The sequence below is a fragment of the Pteropus medius genome, unplaced genomic scaffold, assembly GCF_902729225.1.
Source record: "Pteropus medius unplaced genomic scaffold, Ma_sr-lr_union100, whole genome shotgun sequence".
Classification (NCBI taxonomy): domain Eukaryota; kingdom Metazoa; phylum Chordata; class Mammalia; order Chiroptera; family Pteropodidae; genus Pteropus; species Pteropus medius.
The window spans coordinates 1,551,248-1,572,737 of NW_024346062.1; the positions used below are offsets into that span (position 1 = coordinate 1,551,248).

At 36.2% G+C, this 21,490-nt stretch overlaps 1 protein-coding gene across 1 annotated transcript in view; it reads right to left on the minus strand.

Moving 5' to 3' along the window:
- DMGDH (dimethylglycine dehydrogenase) overlaps window positions 1-21,490 on the minus strand; it is a 57,153-nt gene that overhangs the window by 15,577 nt on the left and 20,086 nt on the right. The window contains exons 7-14 of the mRNA XM_039874896.1: window positions 20,507-20,705; window positions 16,088-16,257; window positions 15,554-15,707; window positions 13,667-13,832; window positions 13,076-13,206; window positions 11,471-11,688; window positions 10,444-10,601; window positions 8,200-8,259 (exon numbers count right to left, since the gene is read on the minus strand). Coding sequence (XP_039730830.1) covers window positions 8,200-8,259; window positions 10,444-10,601; window positions 11,471-11,688; window positions 13,076-13,206; window positions 13,667-13,832; window positions 15,554-15,707; window positions 16,088-16,257; window positions 20,507-20,705 — 1,256 coding nt within the window. The remainder of the gene's footprint in view (window positions 1-8,199; window positions 8,260-10,443; window positions 10,602-11,470; window positions 11,689-13,075; window positions 13,207-13,666; window positions 13,833-15,553; window positions 15,708-16,087; window positions 16,258-20,506; window positions 20,706-21,490) is intronic.

The following is a 21,490-nucleotide window of genomic DNA, read 5'->3' on the forward strand; positions in this document are numbered from 1 at the left end:
ATTATATTAGTATATGCAGAAAAAGCATTTGCCAAAATCTAATATTCCCGATTAAAGAAAAAAACTTTTAGCACTACGAATAGAAATTAATGTCCTCAATGTGATAAAGAGTATCTTTGAAAAACCTATAGCTATCATCATATTTATAATGAAAGACTGAATGCCTTCCACTTAAGATCAGGAACAAGATAACGATATCTGCTTTCACCAATTCTATTTAACTTAGTTGAAGGAGGCTTTAGCCTGTATAACAATGCAAGAAAAAGAAATAAAAAGCATACAGATTTAAAAAGATTAAGAAAAACTTATTTATAAAACACTTATTTTTATAAAACATGATTATCCATGTAGAAAATCCAATGGAATCTACAAAAAAAAAGAACTATAAAAAAGTACTAGAACTATTGAGTTTAGCAAAGCTACAGAATACAAGATCAATATACAAAAAACAGTTGTTTTCTGTAGTAGCAATAAACTGAAAATTGAATTAAAAATACCACTTATACCTTGCTTTTGAGTTGGAAGACTTGAATTGACCTATGGATACAATGCATTTCCAATCAAAATCCCAGCAGGACTTTTTTGTATAAATTGACAAATTGATTCTAAAGTTTATGGACATTCAAAGGATGTATAATAGCTAAAATAACTTTGAAATCTAAAAACAAAGTTTCAGGGCTATCACAACCTGATTTAAGCTACAGTAATCAAGCCAGTGTGGTAGTGGTATCAAGACAGACAATATACTGATGCTCCTTGACTTATGATGGGGTTATGTCCTGATAAACCCATAAGTTGAAAATCTAAGTCGAAAATGTATTTAATACACTTAGTCTACCAAATATGATAGCTTAGCCTAGCCTACCTTAAACATGCTCAGAATCCTTACATCAGCCTACAGTTGGGCAAAATCATCTTGCTGCCGCTGCCCAGTACCACAAGAGAGAATCGCTAGCCTGGGAAAAGATCAAAATTCAAAGTACACTTTCTATTGAATGAGTATTGCTTTTGTACCATAGTAAGTTGAAAAATAGTTAAGCAAACATTTAGTTGAAAAATAGTTAAGCAAACATTTGTAAATTGAGGGCCACCTGTAGATCGATAGGACACAATAAAGTCCCTACCTAAACATATATGGACAACTTATTTTTAACAACAGTGTAAAGGCAATGCAATTCAGAATGTATACTCTTTTCAACAAATGGTTCTGGAAATAATTGGATGTTTGTATGCTAAAAAATAAACTTCATATCTTGCACCAGATACAAAAATTAAGTAAGAATGACTCAAAGACCTAAATGTAAAAAGATAATAAAACTTCTAGGGAAAACAGCAGAAAATCTTTGTGATTTGGGGACAGGCAAAGATTTCTTAGATACGACACCAAAAGCATGATCCATTAAAAAATAAATCGATAAGGACTTTAAAAATTCAAAAATTAAAACTTTCTGTTCTTTGAAAGACATTATTAAACAAATGAAAAGACAAACACAAACTAGGAAAAAATATTTGCAAAGCATGTATCTGATAAAGGACTTGTGCCTTGTATACATAAAGCACTTTCGAAACTAAAATAAATAAATAAATAAATAAATAAATAAATAAATAAATAAAGAATGAGTAAAAGAGTTGACCAGACACTTCACATTAAAAGAGATAGGAATGGTAAACCAGTACATAAAAAATGTTCAACATCAAGTCATTAAGGAGAGAAATTAAAACTGTGATGAGATAACACTACCTCTCTCTCAGAATAACTAAAGTTAAAAGGACACAGCTAGAATGAGGGGAAGGATGTAGAGGAACTGGAACTGGTGGGAATATAAAATATAAAATGGTACACTACTTTATAAAATAGTTTCTTAAAAAGTTAACAGATATCTGCCACTTTATCTAGCCATTCCACTCAGGTATTTACCCAAGGGCAAAAAAAGCTTGTGTCCATACAAATACTTGTACATGAATACTCATAACCATTTTATTTGTAATAGCCCTAAGCTGGAAACAAATTGTGGAATATACATACAATGGAATGCTACTTAGTATATAAACTATCTATTGATACACATAGATAGTATATAAACTATCTATTGATACTCATAGATGAGTCTCAAAATAATTATGCTAAGTAAAACAATTCAGACAAAGAGTATACACAGCATAATTCCAATTATATAAAACTCCAGAAAATGCAAAGTAGTCTATAGAGACAAAATGTTCCTTGGAGGCATGTGGGGGTGTAGGGCTGCTTGGTAGGTACAGCTGCAAAAGGCAACCCTAGTTCTGGGGAATGGTCACCATTTTCATTGTAATACTGGCTTTTTGAGTATTAAAACTTTTAATATGTTGATTTATTGCATGTTTAGTTAAGCTGTTAAAAATAATAAAAATAAAACAAAAGCAATCTAGAGAATTACTTCAATTCATTCCTAGATGAGTTTCCATGAACTTCCAAATTATAAAGCAGACAACTAACCAGCGCACTCAAGTTTGTAGAGTGGAAATAGAGTATATTTCATAACAGAAATTAGATATATACAAAGCTAATGATTCAATGGCTTTTAGTTTAATACACTCTGACACATTGTTCAGGAATTATAAACTTTATCTCAGCCTAATATAGAAAAGAAGCATGAGAACTACACGAATTGACTAAATATTAAACCAGTTTTATTCAGAGCCTGCTACATGCTGCTAGACACAGGAAACTGGCTGATCAGCCATATAGCCAGACCACAGGGAACCTACAGGAAGATTTCAGCTAAGATTACAAACAACTATTTCTCTATGCCTATAATATTGCATAGCCAATACCATGAAAGGAAAACAGATATAAATCCAATTTCTCAAACACTGGAGTTCTCATTCTCTGACTCTGAGAGAAGACCACGTCTCTGTCTGTGAAGCATTATTCTTTCTCTAATAAACTTTCCTTTGTCTCTAACCCTGGCCCACTCTTGAATTCTTTCTTGTGCAGAGCCAAGAACCCTCTCTTGGAGGGCATAAGGCTTGAGCCCTGTCCTGCATTAAGCCTAGGTTTACTCCCGTTTTTTCTTTCTTTTTTCTTTTCTTTTCTTTCCTTTTATTTATTAATTTTTTTTATTTTTTATCATTCAGTGATGGAAATGGGTAAGAGAATAAGAATGGCATAATTAAAATAACACAATTATGGCTCACATAGATAACACAGCAGAATGTCGTCAACCACTCTGCTAGCTGGTATTTCATAGAATTTTAGACATGCAAGGGAGCCCTTATTTTACAGATTAACAATCCCAGGCACAAAATGAAGTTAAACCACTTTTCCAAGGTCACACAGCTAGAATTTGGTGCTTTTCTTTTCTTTTCTTTTCTTTTCTTTTTTCTTTTCTTTTCTTTTCTTTTCTAATTCACTGCTGCCCAGTTGCAACAACAACAACAAAAAAAAGGTGTGTGTGAGGAAGGTAGAATGTATTAAGGGGCAGCCTAGTCAAAAGTGGTCATGCATCTACTGACTTACTTCCAATTCACTACAGATTCTATAGCACCATCCTCTGACCAGTCCACCTGTTTTTCTGCTTTACTGTTTATTCATAAGAGCACAGCAGGCATGAGATTAAAATAAATAAGACAGTGGTTCTCAATCTTCATTGCATAATAAAACCAAGAATCCCAGAACCTACTCCCATGCCCCAGGCTGATCCAATCGATTGGGTAGGTCAGCGTCCTCAAACTTGAATGTGCATTAGAATCAAACAGAGAGCTTGTTAAAACAGACCTTGGGGCCCCACCCCCAGCGTTTCTGATTTTTGAGGTCTGGGATGGTATTCAACTTGCATTTTTAACACATCTCAAGATAATAGTGATGCTGCTGTTCTGTGAACCACACACAGAACCATTGGGAGTAAGGCATCAGGTAGTCTTTTTAAAGTTTTCCAAGATAATTGAAAATCAAAGGTTTAAAACAATCATTCTCAATCTTTTCTGGAATCGCCTGGGAAATTAAAAAAGAAAATACTGATGCCTGAGTCTCTACCCCAGAGATTCTTTTTAAATTGATCTGAGATGTAGCCTGAGCCTCAGGAATTTTTAAGGCATCACATGATTTAAAAGAATCATACCCCAAATGATTCTAATGTGCAGTCAAGACTGAGAGTCACTGAAAATTTTCTGCCTCCCCGGTTCCTATTACCGCTTATGGAGTTGGGTACTTTCACCATTAGAAATTCTTCTTTAATTTGTCTGTCAACAAAGATTTATTGCCACTTTGATGTACTAATAATGCTAATATTTATTGAATACTTAGGATGTAGTAAATCTGGTGATAAGCTCTTTGCCATTGTATTGGGTTTTTTTGTTTGTTTTAATTACTGAATAGTTATACTTTCAATAATTTTTCTTCAGAGACCCCGTATTTTCTAGGATCGCCATTTTCTTCTAACTTGTGTTTAATATATATGTTACATTTCATTCCAGTTTTACTAGTTAAAAGCCCAAGACAGGAAAACAGAGAGAGAGAAAGGGGTGGAGGATCTTACAGAAAAAAAATATTCTTCTGATCTGTTTAAACACATTACACTTAGTATTCGATTAGCTCTGAATCTTGGCTGGGGTTCTCTGGAAATGGACAAAGATTCAGTAATTCCAAGAGGAAAATTCCAAGAATACTTATGACTCTATCTTAAAGCAGCTGATTTTCCTTTTGTTCTTGATTAAGGTCTTCCATTTCCAACTAAAAAAAAAAATACCGCTATTTTTTCCCCAAAAAGTAACTTCCTTTGGAAAAAATTCTGACACCATTAAGAACAATGACGTGAGTTGTTTCAGATAAAGGGGTTTTAGTTGAGGAGATTTAAAAGTATACACTACACAAGTATTCAATTATTTTTACCTGTATCACAGTTCTGATGAATGCCTCCTCTGCTTACTCTCCACAAGATGGCACTATTGTGTACTACTAGACAACCCTCCTCATGCAGACCGATATTTTCAGAATTAATGTGAAGAATGGTTCCTACAGTTTTAGTGACTGCAGTACCATTTGTTTCAAGCTTCACGAGATCTGAGAACCATCAGGAATCATGTCTTTAACTTGTAGCCCCGTGGCCTAGCAAGGTGTTTAACAAATAATCCATAATGAATGTTGACTAGACGAATGAATGTGTGCACATACATGTATCTATTTCACTTAGGTCAATGCCTTGGGGGAACTGAGGCTCAAACAATTTTAAGAAGTAAGGAAGGCAACTGCCATCAACCATCTTCCTTTGCTAGCTAAGATTTCTTCAATACTCCATTTTTCTATTCCATAATTTTGTATCAGTTTTGACAAGAACACAGTTCATCCTAATGAAACCCAGTGGTCTCTCTCCTCACCCACTTTTTTCTTTCTTAAAATGGGCAAAGCAACTATTCTTATCCTACTACAAAGCACAAAATTAGTCCCTCTGATTAATAAAGAGCTTGTGAAATGAAAAAAAAACCCCACAAAATTAGTTATAACAAAAACATGACTGTCCTGGTATAAATTAATAAAATGTAGTCCATGTAAATTCTATGATACACATTCCTAGAAAAAGAAATTCCTGGGCAGTTATTCAAGGCTGATAAGCTCTTTATGGGAACAGATCTTGCTGGGAAAAGAGGTGGGTGAGAAAGCACAATAATGAGGTCAGAGTTCAACCTGTGCTAACCTAATGACTACACCTCGGTAACTTTACCTCACTGTGCTTCAGTTTCCTCGGCCTCAAATGAGATGGTGGTACTGAGTGATCTGCAGGCTCCCCTCCCCCGCCCCCTCAGCTCTGACACAGCCTGCGTCTCTATGTTATAAGATTATGGTTTATACAACCATTATGTAAATGTTTGAGGGCCAAGCAGGGAATTCTACATATAGACATATCTGATTTTATTGCTCAAGGCTCTCCACCAGCAGAAAGATTACAACTTGCTTTATTGCAATACACAAGTATTGAGGCCTTCCTTGCCCTCAATTTGTAAAAAAACGTAACATCTGTGAAGCACAATAAAGTGAAGAACAATAAAACCAGGTATGTCTGTAGGATCTAAAGTTGATCCAACCTATTCACTTGTTTAGGAAATTAGCAAACATCACCATGCCTAGGTTGATACTCATTAAACACCTGAATCAACATAATTGAAAAAGACCGGCTCACTCAGGTCCGGGTCCTGTGCTATATGGACCTTCACCCAATGAAAACATTAAAAATTAACTTCGTAACACCAGAATGAGAACCAACAATTCAGAAATCATAAAAGCATACCATAAATCAAAATCATCATCTGTTAAAAAACTAACTTAGCTCTGAACAGAGCTTTGGTTATGAAATAATTTAAAAGAACTAATAAACATGCAATTCACACCTCATCTTCATAAGGGAAGTTTTAAAATCCATTTTCACCACAGAGATCATTTATCTACGCCTTATTTCCAAACAATAATACCCAAACACTGAAGTGAAAGAGTCAATTATCTATTTACCTATTGGTGACCAACCACAGAACTTTAGTGCTTTCAAGAGCCAGGCCATTTTTAGCCTTATTTTAAATGGCTAAACTAAGACTTCTGTTATCAGAAGAAGCAAACTGCTGCCAAGCTCTGCTCAGATTCCAGGCACCTGCTTTCCCTGGTCTGGAGGCAGATGGTATATCATAAAAATAAAAGTCATGGGGACTATGTACAGAAAGCTATTCCCTTTAAGACTCTTTAGGAGATTCTTTTTCCTAAAATCTAATACTCTAAATATACATGCTTATGTTAATATCTTAGTTCAGAATTTGGGAACTGATGCAGGGGCATTAAAGAAATTTCCTTAGCCTGATTCGTGTGCCTGTATTCACATATTTCCATAAGATGGGAAAACTTGAGCTTATTAGTACCTAAGGCAGGATAGTTTGTTTTTGGAACTCTAACAAGCGTCCTGAACAGCAGCAGCTGCCATTCCAGCCTACGATACTACCATAAACTGCATTTCTGTCAAGGCCTTTTATAACGACTAAGACACAGTTCAGTGGGTGTCCGAGTCAGCTTGGGCTGCTATAACAAAACACCACAGCCTGGGTGGCTTAAACAACAAGAATTTATTTCTCCCAGTTCTGGAGGCTGGAAAGTCCGAGATCAAAGTGCCAGCCAATCTGGTTCTCCTGTGAGTGTCCTCTTCCTGCCTTGCAGATAGATGGCCAGTAGTGAGTTCTGGTCTCTCTTCCTTTCTCATAACACTAATCCCAGCATGGGGGCCCCACCTCATGACCTCATCTAAACCTGATCACCTCCCAAAGGTCCCGCCTCCAAATACCATTACATGGGGGTTAGAGTTTCAGCACATGAATTTTGGAGGGACACAACATTCAGTCCATAACAATGAGATAACCTCATATACATTTATAGGGCTTGTATAGATAAGCTAAGCTGTAATAAATTGGCCTCATAATATGCTTCTCCACAATAATTATGTAGGCTGGTGCTTCTCAAACTTGAGGTGCATCAGAATCCCCTGCAGCTTGCTAAACAGATTTCTTGGCCTGACCCCCAGAGATTCCAATTTAATAGGTCTGAGATAACCCTGAGAATTTGTATTTTTAGCAATTTCCCAGATGATGCTAATATGGTCTGAGAACCACACTTTGAGAACAACTGATGTAAAGGATCATTTTAGAATGTTAATATCAATTATGATTCTTTGAGCCTATATTGACTTCTCAGAAAATGCCCATTTTATGCTGAACACATTTGAAATGTGTCATTTGCATATACTCAGATGTTGCAGTTACATACAAAGATTCTTAATAAGCAGATGGATAGATCTACTGAGATGAGGGAGGCTGCTTCATGCTGTGAGCACCCAGGGAGAGTCAACTAATGCAGAATGTTCGATTAGCTGATGTGTGGCTTTACGGTCGCCAGGATTTATAAGAATGTCTGCTGATATCTTATCCTTACTAACTTTTATCTTAGCATTTAGACTTAATCTTTCAAGTTGCTAGATTCAGCTATCTTACATCTCTACAAACACACCGTAATAGCAAGAACTGATATCAAATTTTGGCAAAGCTTAATATGAAGTACCTGAGCAATGCTTAGCTTTTATGTTTAATTCATTTGTCCTATTATTACACTTCGTTAGATTTTAAAGCATGGCTCTGTCATGAAACAGCATAATTTTAGATATACTTCAAGTACACGTTGGAATATAAACATACCTTATTTAGCTTTACAAAATATTCCAGTCCAGCTTCCAAGGGATTTGTATCGCAGTTCATCTAAAAGGAAAGCACACATTTTAAATATTAGATGAGTGCAAATCGTTTCAGTAACATCACTTTCATGTTATTTTTTTAGGAAAGAGAATACTTTTTTATATTGAATATAGATTCTGAAAAAGAAAAATTATTAACTGGTCTCTAAAGCAATTTTTTAAAACCTAAAATTCAAATGTTGCCTTTCAGCAAATACTGTCATTTGAACAGCAAACTAGGAACTAAAATTCACAGTTTGTTTCCATGGATTTTTTATTATAATAAATATCTGAGGAAAACTACAACATAATATTTCTTCCATAATTTTACATAATTAGATGTTGAACAATTATGATATAATTTACTTATCCTACAATTAGCCAGGAATCAGGATAAATAGAGGAGAAAGCAGATGGTAGGGAAATGGCTTCTACAGAGTTCAAGAAAAGGGAAAAAGAGGTTGAATCTCAATCTTTTCAGATACAGCTGAATTATTACAATATACTTCAAGTCGGAGCTAAAGCTACTACTTGAGACTAGACTTGAAGTTAATGGCTTTGTTTATTAGTTTCTTTTGCTTCAAGAGAACCGGTCTAAACCCCATAAAAAGGCCAACTTTTTAAAAAAGACAACACAGCACTCGTATAAACCAGACGAATAATATAAACTTGTTGTACGTGATATAAAATTTGGTCTTGATTTCCTAAGCAATTTAAGCAACTCTAAAATTACTTTATTATCTGCTCAAAATTTCAGAATATCTCCAGAAAAAAAAAAAAATTAAAACAAAGCACAAAAGATTGATTGCTGTAATAACACTAGGGGGCGCACTGGCACTGCTGGGAAATCGGAGGAGCCTGAGATGGGAAAAGCTCTTAAGGGGGCTCCCGGAGAGGAGGCAAGAGAAAATGAAAAGCAGGAGAGCAGAGGAATGCCTAACTCTAAAGGCTGCTTCTGCTGCTCCATTCCTTGGGGAGTGTGGGGACAGAGCTGTTTCTCTCCCTGCTGCAACCTCATCTAAGGCCCTTGTTATAGGCTGAGAATCCCTTAATAGAGCACCGCTCCTATAAAATGACAACTTGCCCCAGGGCCCTTGTTCTTGAGGTGGCTCCAGGTGGCTTCCCTCTCCACCTCAATGCTCACTTGCTTCTGCCCATAGTCTAAATGCTTGAAGGTCCCTGCTTGCCCTTTCAAACCCTCTTTGCTCTCCAGTTAAATTCATTCTATTACGTGCTAGGCACCTTATAGACTATCTAATATATATGATAACTATAGGATAAAAATTCTCTCTATTTTATAGAAAAGTACACAGAGGGTCTAGAGGATTAAGTCTACATAGTTAGTATGTGGTGCAGGATAAATTCAAACCCAAGAGACCCCACTCTGAAGTACATCCCTTACCACAATCCTTTATCTCACCTCTCAGGCCTAAAACCTCACTGTCTTCTAAGGAAACAGACAGTGGAGCTGAAAAAATTAAGGGGTCCTGAGATAGCCTGCCATATTAGAGATAAAATAGGAGAATACAGTTTGAACCATAATTTGGTCACTTCCATGTAATCCAGAGCAAGGTTTTACTGTTTCTGTGATTACATGTAGAGTAGGGACAATTTAAATACCTCGACTCTCAACCCCGTGTCCAAGATCACCAATAATACCTTCTTCAGGAGAGTAAAGAAGGTAAATGAAATCACGTATATGAAAATGATGTGTAACTCTACAAATAGAAATCCTTAGGTCTCATCATTAATGACAAGAGTAGGCTAGAGCAACACATCCTAGACCATCAACTCTGCTCCTCAGAAAGACACCTTTGTCATTATTTCCCCAAAAGGAACATGATAAGAAGAAAATGAGAATTGGCAACATGACAGAGGAGGAGGAAGAATTTGAAAGGTGGTCCTAAAATTTTGTGGGGTAGGCTGGCTTCCTTGGAGCAGCCAAGCCCCATACATAGTCAAAGACAGATGATCAGGGCTGTCTGCCAAGGAAGAGGAATCAGGCAGAATAAACGGTAAGTCATAATTCCACTGAACTTTAAACTGGAAAATCGAAATGAAAAATCTTTTCCCCTAATTAAGTAAAGTTATCTAATAATATATAATTTCTCTTATAGCCAGAGCCAATGTTAAAGCAGTTAAAACTAGCCCTTGTATAAACATCAGAAACAATAAACGAAATTTTAATGAAGATGCTGGCATTTCAAACCTCTGACCCCCAGGCTCTGAAAGCCTTCTCCAGTCTTAATGCATTCATGGCATATGTTCCAAAATTGTCAATTCCCTCCTCCTGGCCTGCATTCATGATAACGTTATAAAGTGCCGCCGAATCTTCTCGTCTGTGGTACAGCTCCCAACCCAGCTCACCTGAAATAAACCCACAGATGCCACACCAGAGTAAGAATAATGATCCCAAGGTCTAACAGGCATTAGCTAAAACACATAAATTTATGCAACATTATCATTGTTGAGTTTTAAAAGACAGTTCACAAAAAGTTGCAATAAAACCCCACTTCAAAGGAGCCCGCCCTATCACAGACGCATTAGTTCCTAATCCTGTCTCTCAGACAGAGGGTGGTATCTAGGACACCTCTTCTTGTGAGTAGAAAGACTATAATGTAGGAGTTAACCTTGACCCTTGACCTCAGCTTTATAATGATGAGTACTTAGCATGGCATAGTTTATCAAGATAAGGGGTTCAGGTTTAAACAATTCAACCTCTAACTTATTGACCCAAAATCATGAGGCTTAAAAATAGAGACAACTGACATTAATTCATATGGTCTCCACTGTGGGATAGCCATAGTCTCTGATGCTCCCTAGTCCCCTCTTCTTCCTCATTTGGCCACTCTATGGGAGACAATCTAGGGGAGACCATCTTGAATGTTCCTAGATAGAGTCAGCTGGCCTAAATATTCCGGCAACCTTTCCAACTATTCCAGCAGCCATCATCTTCCCATTTTCTTCTCTACTCTTCCAAATGGTAGGCAGATGTAGGACTGGAACAACAATTGGAAATCTGTAGAATGACTCTCTCCCAGACAAAACAGAAAGAATTGTCATACAAGTTTGGCGGGAGAAATCTTCCTCCAAACTATACTAACAAAAGTGAGTGAGTGAGTGAGTGAGTGTGTGTGTGTGTGTGTGTGTGTGTGTGTGTGTGTGTACACATGCACATTTTTGGTAGCTTCTTTTAAATTTTAGAGACTAACTCTAGGTTATTTTCCAATTCTTACCAGTGTAAGATATCCTAATGGCAGTGACAGGAATATGGGAAATCTTTAAAGTCTTGGTTTGAAGAAACTTGAAAACATCATGACTAAGATCTTCAGAGGTCAGTTTCTGAAGGACCTTTCTTGCATGTGGCCCTGCAACTCCGAGGACTCCAAGCTCATCAGTTATGTTTTTTATTTCAACATTATATCCACCTTTGGCTGCCTCTTCTTCAATCCATCTGCATTTGAGTCATAAATATTAAATTAAATATTGCTTGAATAATGTATGTTGGTAACATATATTTCTCTGGAGAAATGCTCTGTGTCTAGAATTACCAGAAAGTCCCCAGAGTGTCATTTCTTAAAATCACCTAATTGTTAAAGTTGAAGAAACTGAGTCCCAGAGATGTTAAGTGATTCTCTATAAATTTGGGGGTAATTTTACCCACTTATAAATTTGGGAGTAATTTTTCACAGTACAGAGGATCCTTCATTTAAATGAGTGCTGCCACAGAATTATTTTAAATAGTGACAGCTCTATTACATTTAAACTAATTACTCAATCTTCAAAAATTAATTTAAACCCAAATTCTCTCTAATACCTGTACACAGGATGGATGCTTGTGCTGCTAAAAGTTAATAATGTGCCTGCCACCAGACACAGAATTGCTTTGACAATTACAAAGAAAAGATAAAAACTCTAAAGACTGGTTTCTAGATCTTGATGAGTTATTGAAACTCATGAGTTACTGATTTCTAGATCTTGATGAGTTATTGAAACCCTGTTATGGAGGTATATATATGTATATGTATATATACATACATATACATATATATACATACATATATATATATATCTATATATATATATATAGAGAGAGAGAGAGAGAGAGAGGTCCCTAGAGCTACCAAAATCTATAATAAAATGATCATCTGGATTTACACAAAGCTAAGCTAAGATGGCCCCTAATATATCTTGGATTGGATGATATAATTTGCAGCATTTTATAACTACAGTGAGAATCTGTCAGAGTAAGACATTTATTAAAAATAATATTCCAAATATTTCTGGGATACTAGACTAAAGACTACAGATTTTATAGTAGACTAAATATTCATGTGAAAGATTGACTTGGCAGGCCAACGCCAGCTGTGGACCAGAGAGCATAAAGCATGAAAAAGGGAGAAGATAACCCAGAGGGGCAGCTTACTGAAGTGGACTGAATATGGGCATCAGAATCAGAAAGACTGACTTGAGCAAGTTCCTTTAACTCAAACTTCAGTTTCCTCATCTGAAAATGGGAACAATATATACTGTGAAGATATATCTACTAAGAGAATTAATTGAGATAATATGTAAGAAGAGTTCTGACACATTGCTGGTGCCTAATGAATAAGAGTTAATACTATTAAAATCAGTAAACCCTACAGATGGATTATCTTTTGGAGAAGAGTGGGGACAGGGTTCCTTACTTTAAATAATTTCCTGTAAAGACATGAGTTTATTCTAAACAATAAGATTTAAGAATTAAAGTGGTACTTTCAACTATTGGTAAAAGAAAAAACTCAATTTAAGATTGAGTCAATATATAATCCATATAAAATTTTCTTACTAGGTATACTTACCTAAGATCATGAAGTTCTGATCCAGAACCAGTTATTAACAGAAACTCCCCAGGAAACTGATGAGAAACAGTCAACTCAGCATACACTCGACCTTTTGGTGTTAACATGTGACTTATATTTGTAAAACCCACCTACACGAAAGAACTTAAAATCATCTCAAGATGAAATAAAATTCTTATTAATCCTCTTAATACAACATGGAAATAAAAATGTCAACAATAAAAAAAGTATGAATCTTATTATTTATACCAATGGTGTGAACTCTATGCTCAAGGTTAATTTTGAAGTTCTCAGTTTAAATAATCATTATAATTATTTGTCATAGAAACTACACTTCAGTCAATTTTGCAGTTCCTATTGGCACAATTAAGCAAAGTTATAAGGTCCTTGGGTGACAATTCATTAAACAAAAACATAAATTGAAAAATTAGCTAGAATCGTCGTGGTCAGTTGAAGAGTTCTAGGGTTCATACAGAAATCTTTCTGTGAACTAAAGCAACCTATTGTTTTTGTTTTTTTAAAAAAAAACGAGAGAGTAGAGAGTTAAGCAGGCCAGAATCTTGAACCTTGTACCCTTAAAAGGTTATTTACCTTTGGAATGACATTTGCAAAGAGATGGTCCAACAATCTAATAGAGTCTTGACCTTTGATGTTAAACTTCCCAAATGGTGACAGGTCAATCACCCCTACTCTTTGCATAACCTGTTTATACTCAGAGCCCACAGGCTCAAACCAGTTTGTGCGGCGAAAACTTGGCCTGAAACACAATGTTTGTCAAAAAACAATTGTCATTAGTGTTCAGAAAATTACAGAATAAGTATATTTTAACAAGCCCTATTAATCTAGCAAATCCCATTTGGAAAAAAAAAAATGCAACCTAAAATTCTGTTCTGCAAATCATATGTATACATTGGAATCTGACTTTTTAAGTTACTCATCTATCCCTATAACACATTTTATAATGAATGAAGTATTAATTAACTAAAAAATAAGGTAGGGTACGTGGGCTCTCAGATCTGGAAGAAAGCTTAGAAGTCAACCCGTCCTGTGATTTTCAATCTTGGTTGTATATTAGAGTCACCTAGAGAGCATTTAAAAAATACTAACTTTTTAACCTAATTGGATCAGACTATATGAGGGTTGAGCTATCTTGTCCAGTGATTCTCAAACATCAATGCAAATACAAATCACTTGCACTTGTTAAAATGCAGAATCTGATGCAGCAGGTCTGGGGTGGGGGCCTCTATTCTGCATTCTAGCAGGCTCCCAGGTAATGCTCATGCTATTAGTCCATGTCTGGACTAAGCATGGATCTGATCCAACATCTTCATTTTTAGAGAAAAAGCACAAAGTGACTTCCAAAGCCTTTGCATTATTTAATGACAGAGCCTGGAAAGAAGGTCCCCTGATTCATTATGCAGGGTCCATTCTACTTTATGAAATGGACTTCTAATGTGATATTTTCACTTCAGAGCAGAATGCTAAGTCTGCAAAATGAGTTTTCAGTAGCTTAATTATTAAAATAGTAGAAGAAACAGGACAGATCCAAACAGCATAAGGTGAAGAATAAATCTGGCATTTATCTGAATCTCTTAGGAAAAACAAAACCAGTGTTTTGCCCCCAGCTATCTAGACTGGCTTTCTACAGAGCCCAAATTCATTATTCAACAACTGGCCCTCTACTATGCCTTGCACCATTTAGGTCTGGTCATAAAATAGACACCAAAACCTATTCTAAATAAGCAAAATGACAGGTTAAAAAAATGGTAACTTAATTTCTTGATTTGCTATTTGTTTTCTCTTGGTTTATGGATTCTCATGAGAAAAAAATATAATCACTATTACTCCCAAATACAACAATGGCATGTAATCCAAGTAAAACAATGGCAAGACTTTAGAGGAATTCAGAGAATCATTTTAGTGACATACTTTGTTTTAGCTTAACCTAAAATACCAAGTAAATTCTCTTTTCCCAATTGAAAAATTAAAAAAATTTTTTTTAGATTATCTTTCCCCTAATTTATCAATAGTGCATATAATTTTCATGACCCAGTGACACAAAATAGTTGCCTTGAGCTATTCCTTGATAAATAGAAAATCCATATTTCCATACTAAGTGATTCGACCAGGCATCTTAAACCAGGACAAACCTTTAGGAGCCACCTGAAGGCATATGGAAATTTGGAGGTGTTGGGAAGTTTCCTCTGAGCTCTTGGAAAATGCTAAAGTGAGGCTTCACCTGGTCTGGCTGTTGGACTTTCGAGGTCACATGGGTTCTAGATAGGAACCAATGTCATGTGGAATAGACCAATGCCTCCACTGCCAGAAAATAATTTTTGTAGGAAAGGGCTTAATGCTTTTTCGAATGGGTAGAGGGATGAGGTGGGAGGGGAAATGGCTCTTCTCTGATGTCCCTCTATTCCACCTCCAAAGTTTCATTCTGTAGTCAGAACCACAGGCAGATTGTCATTCACTTACCTGTAGCGAGTGTCCTGGCCCGGTTTGTAGAACCAGTGTGGCTGCTCCCAGCCCGCATGGAACCCCATGGAACATTTAGACTCTAGGGTTTTATAAAGCCCACTGACTCGCTGAGTTGGCCTCCCGGCAAACCGTTCTTCTTTAGGATAACCAACTGAAATAGGAAAACCAGCACTCTAAATAGCATATAACCAAAATTATAAAATAGTTTGAAGTGATTCAGAAAGTGGAAAGTACAGCACTTAAAATCCAAAAGCATATATGAGTGTTAGATTTATGTAAAACACTCAAGATGTCATTTATATTGATCATCAAAGGGTAAAGATACGAATAGATTTAAAACAAAATCACTGATGTACTTCACAGATTAAATATATATATTAATACAGATTCCTTGTTGTGTCTTAAAGGCACATGCTTTTTAGATTCTCTAACCACTCCCACCACAATATAGAATAAAAAGCATCTAAAGTCAGAGGCACTGCAAGTCAATTCTGTATATACTCTGTACACAACAGCAAATTTGCACTTTACCAATATTGTTGAATCCGTATGACTCTCTTGCTTTCGCCTCAGTGTACTGAGTTGTTGTCCATTTGCCATAGCGATTGGGATCCAATTCTATCAGATCAAAAGGAGGTTCTCCATGCAGGATCCAGTCACTGAGATATTTCCCTACCCCACCAGCGTGGATGATGCCATATCTTTCAAATACAGAGATAAATACCCTATTACTTACATATGCTATTTACAAACAATGAAACATGTCCAAATATTTTATAGGGCCTCAAAGTTGGGGCGTTTTGTGCAATTCAGAACACACAATCAACATAATCTTTATGCTATGATTTTTGTTCCTCAAAAAAATGTACACATTTAGGCATCTATATTAAATGTGCCTGACTTGATAGCTAGTTTGTTTCCATGGTTTCAAGAGATATATAATACCTGCAGAATGGCCTACAACTCTTGGCTAGTAAGAATGCTCGCTTTAGGAAAATGGAGAAAGGAAGCAACGGGCAGATATGGTTGATACTTTATCAACCCTCTTGAGCTGTGATTATTCTGACAGATAGGAACCTTGTAGGAGAAACATGTACACTGTAGAGTGGCATGCCCATCTCTTCTCAGATGAAATTTAGTTCAGGCACCCTCGGGCAATGATTTCTGTGCAAGGATCTTGGGCCATTATTTTAGAAGTATTCAGGGACTCACTCAGGGACTTGTGGGGAGGACGCAGAAAAGAACACTGCCCACTGTATTTTGTAACTAATGAGTCACTTGGTGGAAAAGGTGGGTTTGTTTTCTATTTCTACATGAAGATGCTTTAAAACCAAGAACATGATTGTGGTAAAGAATTTGATATAGATGGAGGGATCACAATTTAACTTTGGCCATGTGCTGTTCTACTCACTCTTGTCTAATGAAGGACTTTACTGTGGGTTTATCTATGGTTTAAGTTAAGAGACGCTTCAGAGGAATTGGATGAGTAGGAAATCATGAAAAGATGACCAAGAAAAGGAGCTACATGAGCAGACCTCAAAATGCAAGAAATTCCAGTACCCGAAATGAGAGCAACTTAACAGCAAGAATCATGGGTTCTAAGTGCTTGGGAGGACCTTAGCAAAGACTGGAAATGTTAACTAGTTTTGCTATTTTATAAAAATAAATGCCTAATTTGTTATAAGGCTATTTCTTGAGCAGAATAAAAAGGCAACAATTGACACTTCTCTGGATAGTTTTTTAAAAAAGAGACATGGATCATCCAAATTACCCACCATCTCGCTATGTTTCAAGAAAGCAAGAAAATTATTACACATATGCTTAAAATAATTATGAAATATATGCTTTAAATGTTTATTCACTTAGCCATGCCCAGTGTATGATATACAATAGTTGCCATTTTTGAGAGCTAGGGATGCTCATTTCCAAGACTTGAAACTGTATAAAGTTTTACTACTATTTATTGAGAGTGCTTACCATTTACAAGGCATTGTTTCCATCTAACATGTACCAGTTTCATTCTTTAGCATCTCCATTTTACCAATGAGAAAATCAACTGGCACACAGGGGTTAAATAAGGCCATACAGCAATAAAGAGCAGATTCGAGATAAAAAGCTCAGTCATCTGACCCCAGTGTACACTCCTTTATTGGACTTCTTTAATGTTCTAAATCTCTTTTTTCGGCTAAGACACACATGACATAATTCACATCCTCAGCAGACATTTTGTGCTTAGCCAGGGTTGTGCTTTGGTTCCCTGTCACCTCACTGCTACACCATGTCCTTTCCCTCTCAACAATGCACATAAGCAAACAAAAGGGGCAGAGTGCTGTTATTTGAGAACAATCCTGAATAAATCTAATTTATTTTTAAAAAGTAAATCTTCTACAAACTTCAACTCTCTAACCATTAACAAGTTATATGTAAAAAGCCACACAACTGAGTGTTATGAAACTTCTATTGAGAGCCCCTAGTTTAGTAGTTAAAAATAAAAAATAGTAGAATAAGGAGATCTGGGTATGATTTTTGTTCTGCGACTATTAGTTGTGTGACCTTGGGAAAGCTGTGTGACCATCTTGAGCTTAGTCTTCTCCTGCGCACACTTTCTTCGTGGTGCTGGTGGAGGATTAATTGACATGGAATTTAAAAGCACATAGTAGGGAAGCAATACATGGTGGCTATTGGGCCCTTGTATAACTGACAACAGAGTGTGCCTATGCTCAATTGATAAGATCTTCGTAAAGAAGTAATATGTGAAGTAGAACTGGAAGTAAATTTGATGAGTAGAGGAGAGTTAGATTCTTCCTGTAGCTTTAGCATTAAGAACCTGTTTCTTTTAAATGGCTCACGTTTTTTGAGTGTTTGTGTCTGCTTTTTATACTCTGTTATACTGTTAGATGTTACAACTTAAAGCACTCTCCCCTATTTAAATTTGCTGCTTATAATCTGTTCTAAGACAAAAAAAAAAAACTGGATTCAATTCAATGCAATTCATTAAACATTTTGGGGGCATCATGTTAGAAGCAGAAGATCTCGTTAGAATTGTGACAAAACAAAAGTAAAACAGCTTTGTCTGAGATAATCTGTGAGTAAAGTAAATTAGCACTGGCATATACATAGACAGTTTGGGAGGGGCAGCCAATGTGGGCATTCATCACACTACCAATTAAAAATATCTTAGCTATTGTGAATAATGCTTCAATAAACATAGGGGTACATATATCTTTATGAATAAGTACTTTCAAATTTTTCAGTTAGATACCCTGAAGAAAGATTCCTGGGTTGTATGATAGCTCTATTCTTAATTTTTGGAGGAAGCTCCAGATAAGAATTATATGATTTCATTCATATATGGGATATAAAACAAAAGGCAACAAACAAACAAACAAACAAAATTATAGATACAGACAACAGAATGTTGGTTGCCAAAGGGGAAGGGAATGGGAGGATGAAGAGCGTGAAAGAGGGCAAATACATGATAACAAATGGAAACTAGACTTTGGGTGGTGCGCACACTGTACAGTACATGAATGTCATATTATAAAGTTGCACATCTAAAATTTATATAAGGTTATTAACCAATGTTACCCCCAATAAATTTAATTTTAAAAAAGGATAATAAACATTCCAGACTTCTTCACAATTAGAAACTTTGTGATTCAGTGGACACTATTAAGAAAGTGAAAAAACTCACAGAATGGGAGAAAAATTTTGCAAATCGTGTATCTGATGAGAGTCTTGTATCTAGAATATATAAATACCTCCTAAAACTTAACAATAAAAAGATGAATAATCCAATTTTTTAAATGGGCAAAAGATACAAACAGACATTTCTCCAAAGATATACAAGTGATGTGCTAGAGAATCACTCCCATACACGCATGCTTACATATGGACTCTACAGTGATTACCTAAGCCCTCAGTTACATTATACCAGCCAGTCCCCTATCTCCATCTGGTTTTCTCCCTTTGGATGTCCCACAGATCTAAACTTAACACTTCAAATCCAACCTGTCAAAAATAGTACTCATTTTTCAGGTTTTTTCTCCCCAGGGTTCCAGCATCCAACCAAGGGGCAACTTAAAAAGGTTGCCATCATTTGCTATTTTTTTCTCTCCCTCAAGATGTAATGCAATTGATTAGCAAATTTAATAATTTTATCTCCTGTCATAAAATTTAATAATTTTATCTCTTAGTCTTCACTGCTATTTTCCTAGTTCAGACCCCAGCCTCTCTACTTTTGGCAGAACAGCACCCCAATAAGCCTTGTGCCTCTGGTCAGATTTCACCACCTTGTTCTCAGCTGTAGCCCAGTGCCTAGCTATAGACCTGGCACAGAGATAGCAATCATTAAATATTGATTAAATAAATAGCTAGATAAAATGGGGAAGAAAAGTAGAATATTAGAAGTTATAATATGACAGTAAATGGAGCATGATATTAATAATCACCAAATAAATGGCAAAAATAGAGATGAAACATCAAATGAGTGATGAAATCATAAATAGTAAGCAACTTGAGGAATTATAAAGAAATAAATCATGTTAGACAAACATGAATTATGGCAAGAACTGTATCAGATATGTTATATATTTGATATTTTAAATTATCTGTGTTATGGAAACATTGGGGCAAATTGACTTAAATGAATATACACAGAATGAAAAGAAGCATAAATAATAGAAATGGCAGGAAATATACAAAGAGAAAATTCCAGCAAATTATTGCCCTTCCATGTGCAAGTCTTTTAAATCTATACAAGTGATTAAACCATTATATAGTCAGGGTCTTAAGGCTGAAACTTTTTATTCTTCCCATTTCATTGATCATGAAAGGGAGGAAACTCTCTGCACCTCCCCCATTTTTCATTTTTGGCCTGAGATTATGAGACAAGGCTTATCTAAAATACATGATTCAATGATAAATGTTGAATTATATGGAGATACTCACCCAAAGCCTATAGCCACCCAGTAGTTTCTGACCCCCTGATGGGGCCCCACCATAGGCAGTATGTCAGGAGAATAGGTAATAGGACCATTGACAACATTGATGATGTCAGCCTTTTTCAAGACTGGAACCATTTCCATGGCAGCTTCGACATGTTCCATGATTCGGTCTAGATCAGACTCAAAGAGTTCCTTTCCAAAATCTGAAAGGTCATGCCACTGTGATCAGGATGCCACATTTGCACTGACAAGTACTCTAAAGTGATTTAAATCTCTGAATCAGCTTACATGTAAAGATGGCCTGTTAATAAGCTACTTCTTTTCTTCTTTAAGTCACTATATTACTAAGAACAATAATGTTATTTCTTGAAACAATAAAATCATGAAAGTTAACCTTTTTAATTAATAGAAATTTTTAACTTATACATATTAACAGTTTCCAGTTACAAAAACAAACAACAATTATTCCGTTTATCAAGAGATGTGGGTCCCAGGCCTGGCTGTGATCCAGGCTCTTAGCTTGGAATAGGACCCCGGATTTAGAATGTTACATTAGTGTAGTAGGGTGTCTGTGCCTAAAATATGTAAACATACTTCAGCTTATTGTATCACGCATGTGAGGCTGAAAGCCACTATTGTACTCTGCTATGTGTGGAGCCATGCGGTCCCCTGGAGAACAGGAGAGCATAAAAAGGGGAGCGGAAGAAGTGCGTGCAATATCGCACTCCCTGCCAACAGAAGTGTGCTCCACACAATACCGTTGGTGCCTGCTGTTTCATTCTCATGTCTGCCTCTTGTGCATTCTTCCAACTGGGCATCACCATCAAACCTTCCTTTCTCGATCAGCTCGGTGCTGGCAAGAGAGATCTTTTATCCTTTAAATAACCACAAATCTGCTTTGGCCTCCCAGGTGAGAGCAAATGGGAATTTACAAAGTCATGTCAAGACACTGGGGATAAGTGGAAACTATGCTAGGCTCTGGGAGATG